Genomic DNA, 21,915 nt, shown 5'->3' with positions numbered 1-21,915 from the left:
CAAATTAATAGCCTAAATATTTAATTTGGAAAAGATCTTGTGCAGTAAATCATGACTAAAGGGAATCAATGGTTTTGCAGATAACCATTACATTATCAGAAGTAAAGGATTCTCTAAACACAATAGCAAAACAAGAGAAAGAGAGAGAGAGAGAGACAGAGAAAGTGATTTGGCATTACTTTATTCACTAGAGACAGCCATTTTATCCAGTGGATTATTTCCAACGGGAAGAAATATTTGTCACTAAATTATTTCTTTATTCATCTGTGGCTATGATTTAGTATTACCTAAATGATTCTGATGCTTAAACAGGCAGCAGAGAAAACACATCAACATTGTTTACATTCCTATGGAGAAACACCTCATTGAGTTATCATATATCTTAAGCATTCTACTAGACATTAGATCATTTCAACAAAAATAAATTCACAAAAGAGTCGACACCCGTTGTGACTTTTCCCTTTATTTCAATAGGATTCAAATGATTATCCCACTGTAATGCAATGATATTAGAGGAGAAACTGGCCATAATAAAAGGATATTCATTTGAATGCATATTTCAGAGATCAGTTTAGACGCCTCTGCACCCTCCTGCTAGACTAAACATTCACCTGAATTGCAAATGTGCAATTCATCACTTCATTTAGCAGCACATGAAGGGCAGCGATGCAGTTATACTGTGAGAGGATTATGCAAAACTCCCAGAACTGGCAAGCAGAACAATTAAAGACACAAAGGTACTTGTGATGAATTGGTGAGCGGTCAGGAAGGCTGCGTCTGTTCAATCCGAACGTTCATTACACTCAAATGTTACCCTACGCCGATTTTCCTGCAAAAAGTTTTAAATTTCAAAACCTACCAGATCCCCTCAGCTCCCTGTCCCGACATTGTTTATTGCATGTTAAGACAGACAGTCGTATAAATTTTGCTCTGGATATTTCCCAGACTGGAAGAGGTCAGCCTACATGACTTTTACCTGTAAAACTGCTGTTCATTTCAGGGTTTTCTTCATCATCTTCATTCTCAGCATGCTCTACTCCAGCATTTTGCATATCATTGTACGACTTGCTTCGTTTTGGAGTGGGCTTTGAGCCAGTCGCAAGGTCTCGCAAAGCATCTCTGGTAATTACATCCCCACTGAGTGGCTGGCTTGGAGGTTTGGGTGTTCCATAATAGTTACCTAGGCAACAGGAGCAAATTTACTTGTTAGTTCAGAAGTAGAGACAATTTATTAAAAGCTGCATTTTCATTAATCCCCCCCCCAATAGCTTTGAAAGTTGCATTCTTTAACCAAAGGGATAAAATCTTTGCATTGCCCTCAGTATCCAAGTTTATTGGAGGAAAACAAAACACACTTTAATTTTCTTCCCAACATCTGCAGCTTGCTCGTTTATATCAGCCCAGATTTTCTCCTGCTTTCATATAAATCGTGGAGTTTATTTCTTTTCAGACAATACAATGGTATTTCATTCTGAAACATTGCTTATCATTCCTTTTTTTGAACACACAAAATAACAATTTACTACATTTTTCATCTGCACAGTCCTTCTGCATGCAACTGTCAATATCAAAACTCACTGTTAAGGGCACAGAATACCTAGATCCCAGGCAAATATGGTGTGTGTGTGTGCAAGGAATTTTAATCTCAATGACTTAGAGCTCTTTGGCTATCTCATAATGTAGGCTTTCTGTCAGTGCATTTACTTCCTTACCTTGTGCGATTTAGCACCTTTGTTTGTTGATAACATCAGATGCTGACAGGAGCTTTTTGTCAACAAGATAAAGAGTAGTGGAGCCAACCTAGTTTAAAGATGGGACATTAAATAATCTAGGGAGAGTTTGGTTGCAGGTAAGTGCAACTCTGATCCAAGATGTTCTGGACATAAAGAATGGAGCAGATGATATCAGTTGACAACATTTATGAAATTCATCTATTCTGAAACGTGACTAAAACTTTTCTGGTCAAATTTGTGCACCATTTTATTCAGGATGGGTGTCTCCTTAAACCAAATATAGGCATGCAATGCGAATATAAATCAAAACATAATGTTTAGCAAGATAGATTCAGGTTTGTTTCAATATTTTCACACCAGAAAACTATTCACATGTAATCAGAGTGGAAATTGATACGGGATTTGCCTAGAAAGGCACAGTCACGACACTTTGCAGAAAATTTCTGAAGAGCTTTGTGATGTTCTGAACCTGATAAGGTGCAGTATCAAATGTAAGAATTATTATAGATCTCAAACTGGCTACATAATTGGGCTCTCAATGGTGAGAGATGTTAATAAATGCTGGTTTAAATATCAAGTAGTTTGTCTCTAACAACTTCCAAAGGGAAGGAAAGAATCCGAGGGAACTCAGGTCTTGGAACTCTGTCCTTAACGGTTTATATATAGAAAAAGAGCAGAGAAAGCAGTGACTGGTGAATGGATTGGGATAAGATTCCCAATTCTTGGGGTGGGGGGGGGGTAGATTTTTTTTCTATGCCTCATACCCACTAAATAAGGCTCAATGAAACTCAAGAGATAAAAGCAGAGTAAAACACGCCTAGGTTTCTGAGACACACTAGTATATCCCCCCTGACTTAACTGTACAGAGACACAGAGATTAACTGGTCTGTCTGTACCGAAAACCATGAGTAATACCTTTTTTGCGTGGGGCGGGGGGAGGGGGGGGGAAGAGCAGGACAGACAACAACATGTGCCCAAAAGCAGTATCTTCAGGGAGGGCAGCAAATACTGCACTAATCTAGTACAATAGGCAGAAAATACACAGAAGGCAACAGCACAGGATGGTGTCAATTAAAGGCAATGACAGCATCCTGAAAGACTGACAGTAACTTGAACAATGGTGGCAGCCTCACAGTGACCGACAACATCCCCGGGGATCATTATGTCAGTCTCTGGAGGCTGTTGGCAGGTCTGTAGAACTTGGGAGCTGTCCTTGCAGATGTTGGTGGGTGTCCTTGGGAGAGGCAGGTGGGATTTTCATGGATGCTGACAGCTGCCCGGAGGCACTGTGGAAAGCGAGAAGGTGACTTTGAGGAGGTTGGTGGCCACGCTCATAGATGGTGCAGCCAGGACCTCAAGAACAGAGGACATCAGAACTGGCACAGGTTCCGTGGAAGAGGGTGATACGCATCATGGAATTTGGCAGCATTCAAAGAGCTGCACTGTCATCTCCATTAAATTCACCCATTGAGGGAGTTCAAAATGGAGACAGCAACAGTAAACCATGTTTGTCTATTAAACCACCACAATTACGATTCACAATCAGGGATCTCAGGAGCTGCATCATGTGGCACACATGATTAGGAAGGAGACAATATAACATAACAATAATTGTCAGGAGGACTGCCCAAAGCCCTTCACAGGGTATACTGTCAAGTGTAGTGAAGTGTGATTGTATTTTTGCAGGGGAATGTCCCACAAACAGCTATGAGGTGGTCACTTATGAATTTGTCCCGAGCTGCTATCAGCAAGACAGTGAGGGGCAAAACATATTGGTCTCCAGTCACCAAGAGAAGTAAAACACTCAAATCCGTTAGTAATCAACAACATTTCCCAATTAGTAAATATTGATCAATGTACAATACTGAATGTAACATTTGGAGGAATCAAGAAAAATACTCACAAGCACAGTTAAAATAAATGTGATGCCCAAGTTAACGATATATTTTTTCCTTGATTTTACTAATGCTTGGAGCCAGCCTACCAGTTTCAGAAGATTAAAAAAACATTTTCCGCAAATTTTGTAGATAAGAGAATGTCTGGGGATTAGTCTGACTTAATTGTAGAGGGCTAGTGCAAGGGAGGTCTTTGATTGCTGGATCCTAAGTTGTATGACTGGGTTTTCAAATCACGCAGTCTAGCGGAAGGGATCTATTCCCTGAAGACGAGACAGAATGGCTGGATTTAGAAAGGAAGATCTTGTCAGGAGTCATGGTCTCTGCAGAATCTGATTTATGCTCCTCTCTCTAGACTAAAACCCAAATAAGTCAATGCATACACCATGCCAATCAATACTTGAGAGCATTGGAATATTTCAACTTCAAGGCATTCACCTAGAAAATAACACCATCACTACACATTACAGTAAATTCTGTGAAGCGCTTTGTAACTTCTTCCCAATGTGAAAAGCGCTGTACGGAATGCAAGTATTATTATTACTGGGGTTATATTTGGTATGATCAACAGAAGTCCCATTCTGGTGAAAAGTCCACATTCAAAAATGAGACTCTGGTTTTAAGGCAGTAGAAAGTTCGATTCTCAACTGCAACTCCAAAGTTGAAATCTAAGACTTGATAACTATTTGTGTTGAGCTTTCAGTTAAGATCTATATATCTTTGTCAGCTTGGATAGAATGGAGGAGTGGGTTGGCGGGCAGATGGAAAACTGGCCAGTCAAGTAAGGCCTTCTTGCCCCTCTCTCCTCTTTTTCAAGTCTGAAAACTTTCCTTTTCCCCTGTGCTTACGGTCACCTCGCACCCCAGCCCCCTCCCCCCTGGTTCGGAGTCAGGCTCCGCCTCTGAGATGCTACCCTGCATGGAGGGTTATACATAAGTGCAAGTTGTTGTTGCTCTTTCAAACCTGAAAGACACTTGTAAAAGATGATACTAGGAGCAGACTGAACTGGATCCCTGCGATATGCTGGGAGGGTTGAATGATCTAGTGCATGGATATTTTCTAGATGAAATAAGTTCCCAATTTGTAAAGCCCTGCTACCTTTTATTTACTGTTTTTAGCACAGAACCAGAATCATTACGTTTTATACACCGCAAGTGCACAGGATAGTATTAAAATCATGGCTTCACTGTGCGCATAGAAATTAATAATTTCTTTAATTATCTGAACCATTGAAATGGAAATTAATCTTTTGCACATGTCCTTATGCAGAATTGTTCACTGTTCTGCATTCTGCTAAATATGTGTCATGCACAAGAATTGTTTCCTCAAAGTATCCCAAAATAATCGGCAGCACAGGCTTCCCTGCTGGCTTAGTGGTAAAGCTACTGGCCAAAGAGGTACTAAAGGAAGGACCAAGGCAGTCACAAGTTTAAATTACAGGTCTGTGGTTTGTTAGCTGATCTCAAGCAGAAGGAACGGTTGGGGCTACGGAGATGGAAACTATTCAATAAGTGGTCTTGCTCACAATTGCTATCCAAAATCCTGTTTCAAAGTGATTTGTGTAGATAATGGGCAAGGATAGAATCAAGCTTAACAATGGTGTCCTCCCCACCCCATAGTCGAATAGGATGCAGACATTCGCTATTCAAGGCCATGTGAGAAGGCTGGCCACTTGGGCAAGGTAAAGTGACTGTCGAACTGTACTGTTACTGGAGTCAGCTTTTTGAGAAGCAGAAGAGGGGAGGAAAATAGATAGTTGAAACCAAACACGATACCCATGCAACTGGAAAGATGCTGAGTCAGCTGTGAGAAATAAGGTGAACAATGAGTCTTCAGTCAGAAATGGAAGAGACAAATGGCTTCCTGAGAGATGGTCTTCATGAAACTGAAGCACATTTTACATGCGGTTCCAGTCAGTTCTGGTGCATGGAAGAGCGTTATTTTGATGTAAAAGATCTACCTTCATATGTTCCCACTTCTAGTAGAGTGCCACTCTTCTCAAGGTCAAAAAACTCCTTTACTGTGAGGAAATTGTAGTCAACACCAGGAACCTCTCCTTCCCGGGGCAGACGGGTTGTACCTTGGAGAAAAAAAAACACAATGAATATGGTTTGGATTATATAATGAGAAGTCAAAAGGAAAATGAATTTAGTGCTGGGGTATAATCATGGCGATACAAACACCATTCTGCAAGTATGCAGTCAATGATGGGATTGAACTCTGTAACAGCACCACAGTTGGGAGAAGGCAGACATTCAATTTCAGGAGCAATTTGATCAAACTACATTTGCCATTTTGCTCATAGCAAAAGTTGCAGTAGAAAGATGTCTGGACTCCAGCCCCTTCAACACTCTTACCAGAAGGCTTTTTGGATGTGCTCTATCCTTCATATTAATCTACTTGTTGTTACACTATTCCATCCATTTTGCTCTGATAGAATGATACGCTTTACTATGACATTTTGCTCCACCATCTTCCAGTCTGTATGATGATATAGACCAGTTCTTTTTTTGGGGTTTTAAGCACCAATCGTTCCCTTAAATTACCGTTTTATATACACATTTTCATGTTCTGTGAATGTAGGCAATTACCCCACAAGACAGAATTTTCACTATATTCCTGATATCTTGTTCATATCATAATAATAATCCTTGCATTTGATAGCACCATTCATATCAGGCGAATGTCTCAAGGTACTTCACAGAATTTACTGTAACAAATTTTGTACTTTAACATAAACTGTATTATGTCGACAATTGTTTATATTTTTACAATAGAACCATTTCTACAAAAATCTAATGCCAGACAATGAAAGCCTCTGATAAAATAGAATAGCCTGAATACAGTAATGTAGACAAATAGAGCTTCAACCAGCAAAAGCTGCCATTGGAACTGAAGCCAGCTATGCTGGGTTGTCAAGCGCTTGCAATATGTAATTTACTCAGAGAACTGGAAAACTCCCACTGAGAGGGGCGACACCATTGAAGTTTATGAGTTTCATTCTTTCCTAAAATCCTGTCTCCTTTCCCTGCCTTCAAAACCTTCTTATAAACCTATACTGTTCATGCCTTTGGTCAACACGCTCAAACGGCCCCTCCTGTCTTCCCTGTTTGTTGTTCAGGCATTCATCCTAATGAAACGAATGCTATAAAAGTCCAAATTGTTGTCATTGGCTCATTTCCATTGTTAATTTGTTTCTCACATAGTGTTGCTTTTTAAGCCTGGAATTTCAGCTGATGGCTTCGCCCATCCCTCTCCCACTTCATCTTTGTTGACCGTTAGAAAAAGTACATCTCACTGATCCACAAAGCTGAATGACTGAGCTGAAATCATTAACAGTCTTGCAGTCAATTAGTATAGACAGGAGAAATCTCCAACAATCCAGTCCTGTGCAATATAAAACAGAGCAATGTCTGCACTGCACATTTCAGTAAATCACTATCATTTCAACAAGAGGGTAACCTTGACAAATTAATATCAGAGCATCGTTAGGCTGATGGACCCTCAAATCTGGCCCGTGCCTATGAGTTTGGGTCAGATGGAGGTCATTTACAGTGTTAAGTACCACAGTTAGCCTATCAGACTTGACACTAATTACTGGTTGTCATGGAAATGGGATCAGGCTGCTCGGCTGCGGATGGGAAGGAATGAGGCAGGAACGTGCAAATACATCACTGCTGAATCGGGTTAGGATTCACAGTGGGACACCGAACACAGGCAGCAAAGACAGACCCATCAAGTCTTGCTCATTTTGGTTAAAAAAATTCCTGTTTTCGTAGTCCATCACTCAGACCCAAATCAATACATTTTTAACCGGTTTGCAATTTGATAGCTCCTCTCGCTCCTAACACATTCTGACGTCTGGAACTCTGGAAAAAGGAGAAAGAGGATTGCCATTTGTTTTACCATTTTACTTTTTTTCCTCCACTTATTTATTTTATTTCATTTCTTTTTTTGAAATGAGCAACAAAAGAGAAAATACCCTCCCCCTTCATGGACCCACACAAATGCACAAAATTATAACGGCCATTTTCAAGAATCGTCAGCATCAGTAGAATTAAATTAGCCAATCCTACTGCTGACTAATCTGGGTCATACTTTAATCGTAGTAACAAGGAACTGACGAGATTTAGCAGACGTGATCAAAGCCCAATCAGAATGGAGAGAAACGGTGCAAGCATTTATTGGGACTGACCATTAAAAGTTAAGAAACCTACATGCCAATGAACTATGTGTAATGGAAGCGCAGATATTTCATCAAAACAAACTTGGAGAATCGCTTTGTTAAACTGTAATTCTGCTTTGTGTCTGGGCTGGAGCAAAATCCAGACAGAGAACAAAGAACCATTTCTAATACCCTTTCCTATACGCAACAGCAGGGAAGGCCAGGCCTTGGGCTGATCTTTTTGCGCGTGCCTATTGTAGTCAGGTTGGAGCCCTGGAATGTGTGGGTCACTCTTGAGAAAGACTGACTCGTATCCAACCAATTGTTGAGCTGGAAACATTCAAAGAAGCTGAAAAGAGAGACGCATCTCCCCTCATGTAGAAGGATGACAAGCTTACACTGGGCACACGCCCGACAGATGGCAATTCACGTAAGTTTCATAAACCATCTGCGAAACCAACAATGACAATAAACCGCCATCTAAATGAATTCAGATGAGTGCCACAGATGTCTGCTTCAAGTGCAAGTTTGCAAACATTTTATTATATTTGTTAGTAAATTCCTTCTCTTTCTTCACCTCCACCACCCACCACCCACCCATTCAGAAAAGGGCCATCACAATTCAAAATTACCTGTGACGTTTGAGCAGGTTTGCCCACTGAAATTTGCGTTCAGTAGCAGTTCTTTACAATGCTTTTCAAAGTTATCTGAGCAACTATGCATCGCAATTTCTGGGAAGTTCTGTACTTGCATCACCCAAGTTACACAAATTTATGGCACTTCCTAAGAGGATGGAGAGAACTGAGAGGAACATTTAATGAACCTTTTCGTTCTTCCCCATTTCCCACCCCCCCATGTCATGCCTTCACTCACTCAAATGTGTACCAACTCTTATTCTTTCCCATTCTCAATCAGAAGAAATTCCTCGCCCCCATTTGCCATCTTCCCTCAACAGATGGCCCTAGAAGGGCAGACGTCTGGACACGGAATATTTGCCCACCTTAGAAAAACAGACATTTTCTGCACAAATGGGGCCGTTGGATCCATCCTGTCTATTTTTCAAAGAGCTTCTTTTTTATGAGAAAAAAAATCCCATTTCCATCTTTCTCTTCATATTGCTTAATCTTTTCACTCAACAACAGCAACAATCACAACAAAATTACATTCGTATAGCGCCTTTCATGTTGGGAGGACGCCCCAAGGTGTTTCGAACCTGAGCTGGGGAGCGGGATCGTGGAGGGTGGAGAGCAGGGGGGGGAAGGAGGGTGACCAAAGGCACGTTCAAAGAGGAGGATATTGAGTTAGGTCTTGAAGGAAGCAAGGTAGGGGGCAAGGTGGAGGGATTGCGGGATGGAGTTCCAGAGGGTGGGGGCAGAGTGGCAGAATGCCCGCGTGCTAATGGTGGGATAGGCGGGAGGTGGGGGGTGAAGCAGGCCAGAGCAGGAAGTTTGCGAAGTCGAGGCTGGATGTTATGAATGAGGGTCTTGGTAGCCTGCCATGTGAGACAGTTGCAGAGCTGGGCGATATTGCGGAGGTGGGGGAAGGCAGAGAAGGACATGGTACGGATGTTAGCTGAGGGTCAAACAAGATACAAAGGTTCTGGACTGGCTCAGTGAGGTGAAGTGTGCATCATGGATGGTGCCTGAGGTGTGGAGGCACTGATGGAAGCCAATCAGGAACCCCTCAGATTTGTTGAGATTCAACTGTAGAAAGTTAGCTCTCATCCAGGACTTGACGTCTGACAGACATTCTGTCAGGACAGCAGTGGTCCTGGAGGCGTGGATGGAGACAGAGAGATAGAGTTGGGTGTCATCCAGATACATGTGGAAATTGACCCCATAGCTATGGATGATGTCGCCAAGAGGGAGAATATAGATATTGCAAAAGAGGGGTACTAAGGACAGAACCCTGAGGAACGCCGCATGAGACGGTGCAGGGGCTAGAGAAGAAGCCGTTTGTGGAGATGGAAGTGGAGACGGTGTGAGAAGTAGGATCTGAACCATTCATGGACAGAACCATGAAGGTTGAGGTGAGGAGAGGCAGTGGAGGAAGATAGAGTGGTCAACAGTATTGAGTAAACTATCCATGTGTTTACCTATTAAGGGATTTAACACCAGTTTGGTACATTAAGTGGAAATGGGAGTTAACACCAATGTGCTGCCCCATGAGCCAACCTCTCCACAGAAATACTAGACGTGTGCATAGTCACTGCCAAGGAAATCAATATCCAGATGCCACACTGTTTTCATTTGGCCTACATTCCCTCTCCAAAAACACTTCACTCCTAAGATTGTTCTTTACACTACTAGACAAAATCCATTTGACCTTTTCCAGAAGCAAGACGTTTTAATTGTAGAAAATTAAGAGTTAAAACATACAAAACCAAAAATCACTGCAAATTGTTTAACCAAGAAGCCTTTATACCAGCCTTGTGAATAGTTTATCAGTCAAAACCACAAATGAGAAACAGTTCAATTTGAACTTAGTCTTCTCAAAATTCTCAAGACAACAACATTTGATGCCAATTGAAAGTTACACAATAACTAAAGTAATTAGGTAATAACTACTCTGCACATTAAAATTTGCCCACACAACTACAGGGACACCTCATAGCGGAATCTTGCAAAGCGCTTTGAGGCGTCTTGCCGAGCGAGATACATCAAGAATAAATATTACTTTGGAGTAATGGAAGTATTTGTTTTTTTAATCCACACAACATTATCATGCAGAAATGGCCCCTGGATCTTTTACATCCCGCCACCATGTTGGACACTCTGAGATGTCCAACACGATGATGATCCCAGGCGTGGGCTTTTCTGTTAAGTTTAAAAGATAAAATGGCAGTCGTCACATGGCGTAATTCGGAACGTTTCAGGTATCAATGTTTCCATTCTGCAGTAATGGGGGGGGGGGCTTAGACTGTCCTGGGGTAACAGTGCCACACTTCAAAGTGCCCCCTCACTGCAACAAACCATACATGAAGGATTTTGCCCTGCATATGAAATGTATTACAATATTACTATTACTGCACCATCGTGCAATGTAGAAGCAACATAGGTGGGAGAAACCACCAAAGCAATTTAACAACTGTTGATCCGCAGGCATTTTAGCAGAGCTTGTGGAACAGCAATCTGTAATGTTGAACAACATTTTAACACCACAAACCAACAAGAGAAAGAGAAATTGTCCTCCTACATGGAAGTTTGTTTCCTCAATGCCATGGCATCTGTGCTTGTATAAACTCCCCAACTAAAGCTTCTAATCTTTTTCTCCCCGTCTCCACTCCTCTCAATATTATTTTTCTTCATGTATTCATCCAATTCTTTTTAGATGGACTCACCTTCCACAGTCAAACTTTTTAGATGCACTCATCTTCCACAGAGGTTAGATGAATTATTTTTGCATAGAGGATACTTTCCAACGGGTGGAAAGTATCCTCTATGCAAAAATAATTCATCTAACCTCCCCTAATTTCTAAACAGTGGCAGTTACTAGAAAGCATACATAATCCTCAATTAGTTCTCTCCAGTAAGTAATGATCACCGGAAACAGCCCAATGAGATCTGTCTTTTACCTTCTCTGTCCCAGCAGAAATATATGATAGGGTCTCAAAGTGTTTCACAGGATTCTCTGTAAAGTGTAGTGACTGCATTTTGTAAGTGAACACGGCAGCAAGTTTGTGTACAGAAATGTCCCAAACAGCCACCAAGTAAATGCCAACTTTTATTTGGGGGATGGTTGGCCACCAGAGAAAAAAACAACTTTATTCTCTTTTCAAACAGTACCGTATGATCTTTAACGGATGCCTGAACAGGCAGATTGGAGCCAATTTAACTATGGCGTTTCCAACAATGTGGAGTACTACCCTAGCACTTACTAGTGTCAGGCTGGACTTTGAGCTCAAAGACTTCATGCAATACTCTTCTGTGCAACGCTGGAGGCGGCAATGAGACGTGAAAAGATACAAATAAGGTAAATAGTGGCTCCCAAATCCTCAGAACTCAACTGAATATAAAATGGTATTCATACGCAAGTCTGAAACAAGCTTCAGCAACAAAGCTGCAAGAACACTAAAACCCACTATGCAGGTGTCACTGCACGAAGGATTGAGGCACGTCTTTATTAAAGGTAGCTTTCTCTCATGAAGGTTATTGATTCATCTCGACTAATGAGGGTGGCTATATATCACCGTGCTACAAAAGCAAGAGAACAAACAGTCAGAATAAGATAAAGTATTGTGGGAGCTTGGAAGATCCAATACAAATTTGATTTATTTTCAGCAAATATCTTTAATAACATCAGGCATTTGCTGTACAGATGACTGACCCACCCATTTCTAACAAGATGATGTGGTTTCACCTTTCTCCCAGTTACCCTTACTTATTGTCCTCTGCTGGTTAAAATTGGTCCTCTAATTCAAATATATTGACTATTTCTCTCACTATCAGAAGAATGTCAAGGTCATAGCTAGGATCCAGAGGAGATTCACTAGGGGGATACCAAGAATGAGAAGTTTTAGTTATGAGGAAAGACTGGAGGCACTGGTACTGTTTTCCCTCCAACAGAGCAGTTTGAGAAACAATGAGCATTCTTGATAGCATAAACAAGGAGAAATTATTTCCACTGGTCGGTGAGTCAGTAACTGCAGAGGATGAATTTAAGGTATAAGGGACCCCAGCTTTAACGTGATCATTGCGATCAAGAAAATTCCAACCCTTTAAATAAGATCAACAGACAGAGCCGGTCAGTGTTGGCAATGTCAGTGGAGCTGTCAGCAAGCAGATCAGGTTGTGCATTCCCACCATTAGGTTATGCTAGACTCCATGGAGTGTGTTGGGTGTGCGCAAATTAGCTGCCGCATTTCGTCCACAAAATACCCAGTCACCGCACTTTACAGTATATCCTGTGAATTGCTTTTAGACGTCTCAATGACGTGATAAGAGCCCATACCAAATGCAAGGATTATTATTATTAGTATTACACCGTGCATTCTGCAAGCACTATTCTCGCGGTTTCTTCATTTGATGTCACAAAACCTCAGAATCGGTCAACTACCCACTTTATACGCAAGGCAGGGCTAGATTGAAGGGTGTTAAAACATGACATCCCTGTAAGTACCAAAGAGCAAGGGGAGCAGTTAGATTTTTTTTTACACATTGAGTGTTGTTAAGACATGGAATGCTGGAGGCAGAATCCATATTAGCTTTTAAGAGGGAATTAGACAGATTCCTGAAGGAGAGTAACTAAAAAAAGGTGGCGGTGAGGGAAGGAGGAGACTCAATGGATGGCTATTTCAGAGAGTCAACACAGGAACAATGGGCTAACTAGCCAATATTTGGAATTTGCTTTATTAAAAATATACAATTTAAAATTGATTAAAATAGAAATTTGAAAATTATTAGTTTTGAAAACATCTCCACTTGCACTACTATGTGCAGATCTAGACAATGAAGGTCAATTCAACCAATATAGCCATGTCTGATACTGTCTCCATCCAACATTTCACACAAATATATTTTCTAGCAAGGGTTAGTGTACAGCGAGTGTGAGCCCAGACGCCTGGCTAACTCTTCATCTTGGAGCAATAAGGCCAATGAGAACACTCAAACCCCTTCTCAAGATGAGATGAGCTAACTCCCTACAGTCTGGGATCTTCCTTATCTTCATGTTTAGCTCTGCATAAGGGCTGTGGCTTTATCAACTGGCATCGACTCTGCTTGCTCGTAATAAATAATAATCCTTGCATTTGACATAACGCCTTATCACGTCTTCAAGACGTCTCAAAGCGCTTTCCAGAATATACTGTAAAGTGAATTGACTGTTAAATGAAGCTTTAATTCATAGCAGTTGGTTGAACAGAGCCGAGATGTACATCGACGAATTGGACTGACGAGGCAGAAGTCAGATAAGGTCAGCAAGGCAGAAATCAGTCCAGTGACTTGAACTCATAATCTTCTACTTGCAATCAAATACTCGACAGAATGAATCTACGAGCTGCTTGTTACTTTATTCAACACTTAACTTGTTTGACATTAAGTTGCCGTTCTCCACAACACTATGTGGAGTCGTTTTGAAAAAAGCCACCATGTGGACACAGGAGAAATCTGGATAAATGTATGTATATATTATATATATATAATTTTTGAAAAGCCATATTTAATTTTTAATGAGGTTGGAGTATTTCTCAGATTATAGGAATTAATGTTTAATGCATGATAAAATGACGCTTCTAGGAATAAAGAATACAAGGAGATTCCTGTCACACAGAACGTGGAGCCTCTACTCGGGTTTAGTGGTGTGAGTGTACACCTCTTTATAGTAAGTTGCCTCAGCTGTGACCTTTTCCTTCACCTACAGATTGGACTAGAGTGATTTACAGTCTCAAATGTCCCTGATGGGATCGCCATTCATTTTGCTTTTTAAAGATTTGCTATGAGTAATCTACAACAGAATATGTTGGTTACCATTTTGTAACCACAGCTTTCCGCCTTCCAGATTCTAAATATAGAAACAATAAGAAGTCAACTTGTCTGTACCTGTTAGCTTCTCAAATGGGCTTTGGAGAATCCATGGCCACTCAAACAGACTTGAGACCAATGCAAATATCTGTCTGTATTCCAGTGACACTCCTGTACCATGCACCAATTCTGCCACTTGTTCATAGGAACAGGAGTAGGGCATTTAGCCCTTTGAGCCTATTCCGCATTTAATTAGATCATGGCTGATCTATACCTCAACTAAACCTTTCAATTCCAATTTGCTGCTTTCTCCCCATATCCCTTAATACCCTGACCTACCAAAAATCTATCAACCTCACCCTTGAAGGTGTGGATGGATGCAGTATCCACAGCCTTTTGGGGGAGGGAATTCCAGATTTCTATCACCCTTTGAGTGAAAAAATGCTTCCTGATTTCATTCTTAATTGGCCTGGTTCTAATTTTAAGACTATGTCCCCTTGTTTTGGATTTTCCCACCAGAGGAAATAGCTTCACTGTATCTACCCTATCACATCTCTTTATTATCTTAAATACCTCAATCAAATTACCCCTTAACCTTCTAAACTCAAGGGAATACAATCCAACTTTACACAGCCTTTCCTCGCAACTTAACCCTTTTAGGCCTGGTAACATTCTGGTGAACCTGCGCTGCACCCCCTCCAGGGCCAATGAGGTGTGGTGCCCAAAACTGAACGCAGTACTCCAGATGGGTCTGTCTAACGCTTTATACAGCTGATGCATCATTTCTTTCCCTTTGTATTCCTGGCCCCTTAAGATAAAAGCCAACATTCCATTTGCCTTTTTGATCACTTTTTTGCACCTGGGAACTAGTTTTTAGTGATTTGTGGATATGGACACTCAAATCTCTTTGTTCCGCCACAGTTCTTAATTTCTTCCCATCAAGAAAATATTCTGCTTTATCTTTTTTCGGTCCATAGTGGATGACTTCGCACTTCCCTACATTGAACTCCATCTGCCACAGCTTTGCCCACTCATTTAATCTGCCTAAGTCCCTTTGTTCACTTCAGGCCTAAGGCATAAGCAACACATTAAATGATTGCATGCAGAAATGCACGTTGATTTTTTTTGTAACAGTAGAGCTAACTCCTGGTTTGATAGATGAAACCCTTTCCTCCCCATGAACATAAATGACTGTACAATACAGATGTTTGTCGCAGTTTCATTGTAAACCACAACACATCTTGAAACAAAACTCAAAGGGCATATTGACGTTCCAATAATAAATATTGCCAAACAACTTATTTCCAACTTCTGTTGTAAGCGCTCTTTGTTGTACCCCATATGAAACGCAGGAGAACTAAATGTCTGGAAGAATAATCAAAAAGGAGGAAAAAAATATTTGTTTCAAATAGGCCGGTTCTGTTCGTTCTCCACACGTTTTTAACCTCAGTCAGAAAAGCAGAGAGTGCGAGTTGGGAAGTAAGGCTGCAGAAGATTTCTCAGTCTCAGTGGAGTGAGAAGACGGATTGATTTGAAAACAAGAACCAAGAATCTTCAAAGGTACAGAGGAATCCATGAGAATAAATATGCCTCCTCCTCTCGATAGAATGGACCTCTGTATAAATACAGGCAATCTTCAAGGTGCTTGTTCCAGTGAGTGATCAGTGTGTGGGTCACATGGAAAGGTGTTAGCCTTGTTGCTGTCTCTGTCTTCTGCAATGTATCTCGAGCATGGGTGGCCACTTTATGTCACGGCAAACAAAACTGTACTCAGTACTCCATGTGCGGTCTAACTTGAACACTGTAGACCTTGAGCACGTCTTCTGGGGATCTGAACTCAAAATGGTTTGTTAATGTTGCCAATCTTCTGGTTGCCTCACAGTTTGAACATGCTGAATGATCATTCAACACACACAGGTCTCTTTCAACATCTCCATGGGCATGTTCTAGCCACCCATGGATAGTGTTGATGATGAGACAATACACATTACCCGTTTTTACTTTCCAGGTGCAGCACTTTGTCTTTATTTGTATTGAGCTTCTCTAACAATCAACCCAGGTGTATACCCTCCTTTGTAAGATCTTGGCTCTTCTCTCCTGCAAATTTGACTACCTTGCACTGAGACTGCAAATCAAGATCATTTATATACACTAGGAACAGAAGATTTAGCAGAGTAATCGACCTTGTTTTAATCTCTGGACAGCAGCTAGCTGATAGCAGTAGTTTGTTCTCTTTGACCGTGCCTTCAGCTCCCCTCTCGACTCTCTACCCCCTCTTCGCTCCCTCCCTTCCCTCGCCTCACCCTGACCATTTCCCCCCTGCTCGGGTCCTGACCCAACTGTACAGCACCTTGGGACATCCTCCCGACGTGAAAGGCGCTCTATAAATGGAATCTTGTTGTTGTTCCAAATATTCACAATTTTTAAATTGCAAATACATTGAATGCAGTTTTCCTCATTTACATCTGCATTCTATTGATGAGACAGCTTGGCCCGCTTATGGATTATGATGGAAAATCCACTTTTAAATCTCTCCCCGGAGCTTCCCCCATGGCCTTGTAGGCAAAGACACCACATGGTGTACGTGGTACTAAGCCATATAGGCCAAAAGGTCACAGGTTGCAGTTTCCAGACTGCACCGATTAACTGATCTTTGTCAAAGCAGCAGGCGACTCGCCTGCATTGCTTTCATAGAAATTACAGCATCCAAGGAGACCATTTGATCCATCAAGCCTACGCTGGTGCAAGCTCCACCAATGGAGCTAATATAGTCTAATCCCAATTCCCTGCTCTTTCGCTGTACTCTTATGTTGTTCTTCTTCAAATACTTTTCCAATTTCCCTTTCTAGTTGTACTAATCCCTGACTGTCCAGCGCCTTGGGACATCCTTCCGACATGAAGGGCGCTGTACAAATGTAACTTGTTGTTGTACTAGATTTGACATTCTCTGCTGTTGTCTATGCAAACAGTCTTTTTCAGCATTTCAGCATCCGAATTTTAACTCTTGCTGCAATTTTTATGAGTGTAAAGATTAGAGTGTTGTGTTCTTAGTTGTGGCAAAACATTCAATATTCTAATAATCTTCTGCACAAAAAATATTCTTCCAAGCTTAACTCCTTCCAGTGACAATCCAGAGTGTGTGCTCTCCCCCCTCATTAGCCTCTGTTGGCTTCTGAGCGAGGGAGGGTTAAAAATAGGCAAGATCTCATTCCTGATCAAATGGCACTTGATATCTAGTGTGAGCCTATGGACACAAGCAAGAACAGAAGTGGAATTGGGCTGTGTCCTCAATCCTTAACCAGCCTGCTAATACGTGTTGTCCCGATTCACACAAAGATGGCATCTTTCACAAGGCATTAGAAGATGCCTGAACCCAACTGCACTCTTCAGAGATAATTGGCTTCAGGAGAGGAATAGGGGAGAATAATAGCGACAATAATCTCTGTTTTAGGTCATCTTCCTCCCCCGCCCCCTGGCCATACATAAGGATTCGAATGGATTATTAGATAACTCAAGTGTAGCTTTGTTCTGCAGTTCCGATAGCACCTTTCTTTCCCCCTTAGTTGACATACAGATTTACCACAATACTCAATATAGGTCTATAAACAGTATAGAATTTCCCATTTTAGAAGAAAGTTATTTAGAAATTAACAGGCTGTTTAGAGGCAGCATCATTTATAAAGAAAGAGCAGCTTACTTCACTGTTAATTATTGATTGCTGTGCTTTCTTTTGTACAATCTGCAACTGTCTCTATTGACTGCATGGATAGGATTTCCATTTTCACAACCTTTTCTAAAGCAATGTTCTATTGAGCTTCTACGCACAGTCTTGCTTGTAAATCACCATTGGCTCCTGACAAAATAATTTAAGAAATTACAAATCTAACTTTAGATTTTTTTCTTCGAAAATGAAGTAGGGGAATCTTTTATTCTGTAATCGTCTGTTCCTCAGAACCTAAATTACATTTTTTTTCATTTCAGAATTCCAGTTGAAAATGGTTTTGCAAAATGCAAATCCTGTCCTGTCAGTATATTAATAATCATTCCTTCCAAGTGCCTTGTAGCAGTTTGCTGGCTTCAGGGCTCCAGTGCTCCAATCAATAGTCTCTTTCTTTTGACCTTGCCAACCACTTGCAATTAATCAAACTTGCTGTACACAACACCCTGAGTCCGGCCCTCTCTCACGGACAATCACCATTCCCAAGGGGTTCCCTTACCACCTGTCACAGTCCAGAAGGCTTGAACCAAATGCAGCCTCTAGAGTAGCTATTGAACAACTCAAAAGTCTTTTCTGTGAACACCTGTTGTATTAATTCCTCTTCCTGAATATTAATTGGAAGCTTTTTTTCTATAAAGGAAACACAGAAAAGAACTTTAGTCTAAGCCTATTTAGAAGCACATTATTAAATGCTTATCAGTACAGTATAGAATTTTTTGGAAAAGAACACAGTTTTAATTTACAGTCAACTGGCAATGCCTTGTGATAAACAGATCAGTACCCTGTCGCAGCTGTGGCACAACTAGTAATAGAATTAATGGCACAGACCAACTTGGTTCCCAATGATAGGATTGTGTTTCCTTTAGTTTAACGGTCTCAGATAATACAAGTAGCAGCTGCTAAATCAAAACCCCAGATCGGAGTAGACTGCAAAAAATGCCCACACTGTTAGGAGGAAATCTACGTTCCAGGAACTAATGGGTTAAGAGGAAATAGCCGTTTCAGTATGTAACATGGCTAAATATTTAAATAAAAATGGAAAGAGTGAAACACAGTCTTACTAACATCAGTCTTATTCAACAGCAAGCATCAGATGCTTCTCAATACAGGCAGAATTGTAATTTTTCTTTCAACGTTAGAGCATTCAAAAAAGCCTCCCTCCCCCATATCCCCGCATCAGATTTAATAAGCCTCAACACTGGAAATGAATCCCCAAATAGCCAAAGTTAGCAAATGATACCTTACCCTCGCTACACATTAATATAATGCCAAACATTATTAAGCAGAGCGAGGTGCATAAATATTCTTGTAATGCTCCAAAGGTTACAGAAGAAACACTAATCATCAAATCAACAGCTGTTTGCTTCCAGCCTCGACATCAATTGTCAGCTGCTGTCAAATAACTGGTGAGAACTGCAGACAAATGGGAGTGTCACTGTTGATCAGCAACATCGCTATAATCCACTGCAATTCAAACAATTGACTAAAAATGCTTTTTTAAGACATCTAAAGCCAATTCAAAGGTTTCTGACCTAATTCAATCTTTTAACCCTGCCCCCACCCCCACTCCCATCAGCAACCTCTCCATACTGCATGAAACAGTAGAGCAGAATTTAAATACACTATGTTCTCCTGTAATACTGCCATTTCCATTGGAGCCAATGGCCAATATAACACTTTCTGGGAGTAATACCAAGGGAAGAATTCTTAAGGCCATTGATACCACATTTATAAATGTAATCTACTATCATTTATAAATGTAACCTACTATCCCCCTACTTACCTGTCCGTACCCTCCGTTCCTCTGGCTCCGGTCTGCTCCACATCCCCCGCCCCAACCGCCCTACCATCGGTGGCCGGGCCTTCAGCCTCTCAGCCCCTCGGCTCTGGAACTCCATCCCCCAGTGCCTTCGCCGCTTCCTCCCTTTCCTCCTTCAAGGCCGGTCTCAAGACCTTTCTCTTCCCGTGCTTTCAGCTCCCCTCTCGACTCTCTACCCCCTCCTCGCTCCCTCCCTTCCCTCCCCTCACCCTGAACATTTCCCCCCTGCTCAGGTCCCGACCTTACTGTCCAGGGCCTTGGGACGTCCTTCCGACGTGAAAGGCGCTCTGCTCTATAAATGAAATCTTGTTGTTGTTGTAATCTGCTTGAATATTATTTAACTATTTTGCCAACTTTGGTGAGTTTCACCCACAACATATGCAAGGAATTCACTTTACAGTACATTCTGTGAAGCGCTTTGAGACGTCTCAGTGACATGATAAGGCTCTGTATCAAATGCAAAGATTATTATTATATGGGTTGAAATATTACAAGAAAGATACTTAAATGACATGGCCCGAGGGTGAAGAGGGAGAAACAAGCATTTGACAATTATTTGGAAAGGTTCCGTCACTGAACACATGCGGGAAGGAGGCGAGGCCGACTTCTTATGCTGATGATTGTGGAACAGTGGCTGTCGCCTGGTCCAAGGGCAAGGCATCATGAAGCATAGGTGACCCGATTCTTAAAGGAACAATGTCTTCACTGAAAACCATTTGGGCCAAAACATTTCTGTGGTTGCAACAAAATAAAACACAGGCCATGATACCAATAATGCAATTTATGTCCACGAAAATCATCACCAAACCAAAACGACCGTCAACCCATTTTGATGACTGAGGGAGTGCTTCCTAAAACATCATTGTTTCAAATGCAGCCCTTGTCTACGTGCTGAAGAAGGAATAGCAGTGATGTCTTTGGGATACCGCATAACGTTTACTTCTATTTAAATTAAAACCAAAGGAGTGTCTCAAGTCTCCAGAGACAAGCTATTAAAAGTTTATTCCCACTGCTGTCTGGGAGATTGAATGGGATCATCTTATTGCTCATTAGTCGACATACTCGGTATGAAAATTGGACACGACCTCTTCAAGGGTTAACAGCACCCTACAGCACTGAACAATCTTGTGTAATGTTGGCTTGCTGGATAGTGGATATATCTGCAACCCCATCTGTAATCAGAAGCAAAGTTCCTCTCGCTGAAGCAAATGGCAACAGTGCTGCTGTGAAATCCATAACATAGACGAAAAGAGGCAGCGGAATTTTTATTTGATTAGGATCCTCTTCTCTGTGAAGCTGGATTTAATATTTTATGACCGAGCTCTGCAGGCTATGGAGAGTGGTGCTGTCTGGTTGATATGCTGAACGGAGCCTGAATGCTCCACGTTATCTGCACTTTGAAAAGGTCCAGCACTTCAGCATTAACTCAGCCCTGTCTCTCAGCCCCCTCTCAATCAAATTCTAATAACCATCAGGGAGCTCAAGATCATCCAGAAAGGCAAAATGTACTATCCACTTTTCTTAAATGTAACACAGAGATACAATCATAGCCATAACCATCCAGACATCAAGGTAAGGAGCTTATACCATAATTTTAATAATTCCTGTTGCTTTATAAAGTGACGATTTATTCACAAATACCCCCCCCCAAACAGAAACAGTGTCAAGTCAGGCTATTTTACTCCAAGTAAAAACCTCTTAGCACAAAGCTACCCATGCATCCATCCATGTTTGCTGGATATTTCTATGACAAAGGTACCCACTAGCTTCTCAACAATACCTTTTTTTTCCATTGATCCGTGCCTATGGAGTCGGTTCTATAGCAATGAACACATTTCTGCATTTCCCCCTCACTTAACACTCAACGCCTCCCAGTCGGGAAGATCTTGAATTCAGTTCAATATGTCCATTAGCATTGTTAGCAGCTACAGTTTGCGCTGCTGGTGTGTAAGGTGCAGAGTATTACCGGCTGCTTCCAATCAAGAGATTGCAGCACAATATAGACTTGAACACAAAAGGCCACCCGCTTCGGTTTGCAAATTCTCCATATTTCCAGCCGAGCCTCGGTTTTGTCAATTTCTTTTTTTTGGTACATCATAAACAAAATCACCGTCGATAATACCTACA

The 21,915-nt window shown here is 41.3% G+C and overlaps 1 protein-coding gene across 11 annotated transcripts in view; it reads right to left on the bottom strand.

Annotated features, from left to right (window-relative positions):
* The window catches only part of magi1b (membrane associated guanylate kinase, WW and PDZ domain containing 1b), a 232,553-nt gene that overhangs the window by 59,562 nt on the left and 151,076 nt on the right, over positions 1-21,915 (bottom strand). For all 11 annotated transcript variants that reach the window (XM_042339539.1, XM_042339541.1, XM_042339544.1 and 8 more), the window contains exons 3-4: positions 5,589-5,708; positions 977-1,180 (exon numbers count right to left, since the gene is read on the bottom strand). In XM_042339539.1, coding sequence (XP_042195473.1) covers positions 977-1,180; positions 5,589-5,708 — 324 coding nt within the window. The remainder of the gene's footprint in view (positions 1-976; positions 1,181-5,588; positions 5,709-21,915) is intronic.

Source organism: Callorhinchus milii, unplaced genomic scaffold, assembly GCF_018977255.1.
Source record: "Callorhinchus milii isolate IMCB2004 unplaced genomic scaffold, IMCB_Cmil_1.0 Scaffold12, whole genome shotgun sequence".
NCBI lineage: Eukaryota > Metazoa > Chordata > Chondrichthyes > Chimaeriformes > Callorhinchidae > Callorhinchus > Callorhinchus milii.
Note: the sequence above shows the minus strand (reverse complement) of the source record. Positions and strands in the feature narration are given on the sequence as shown.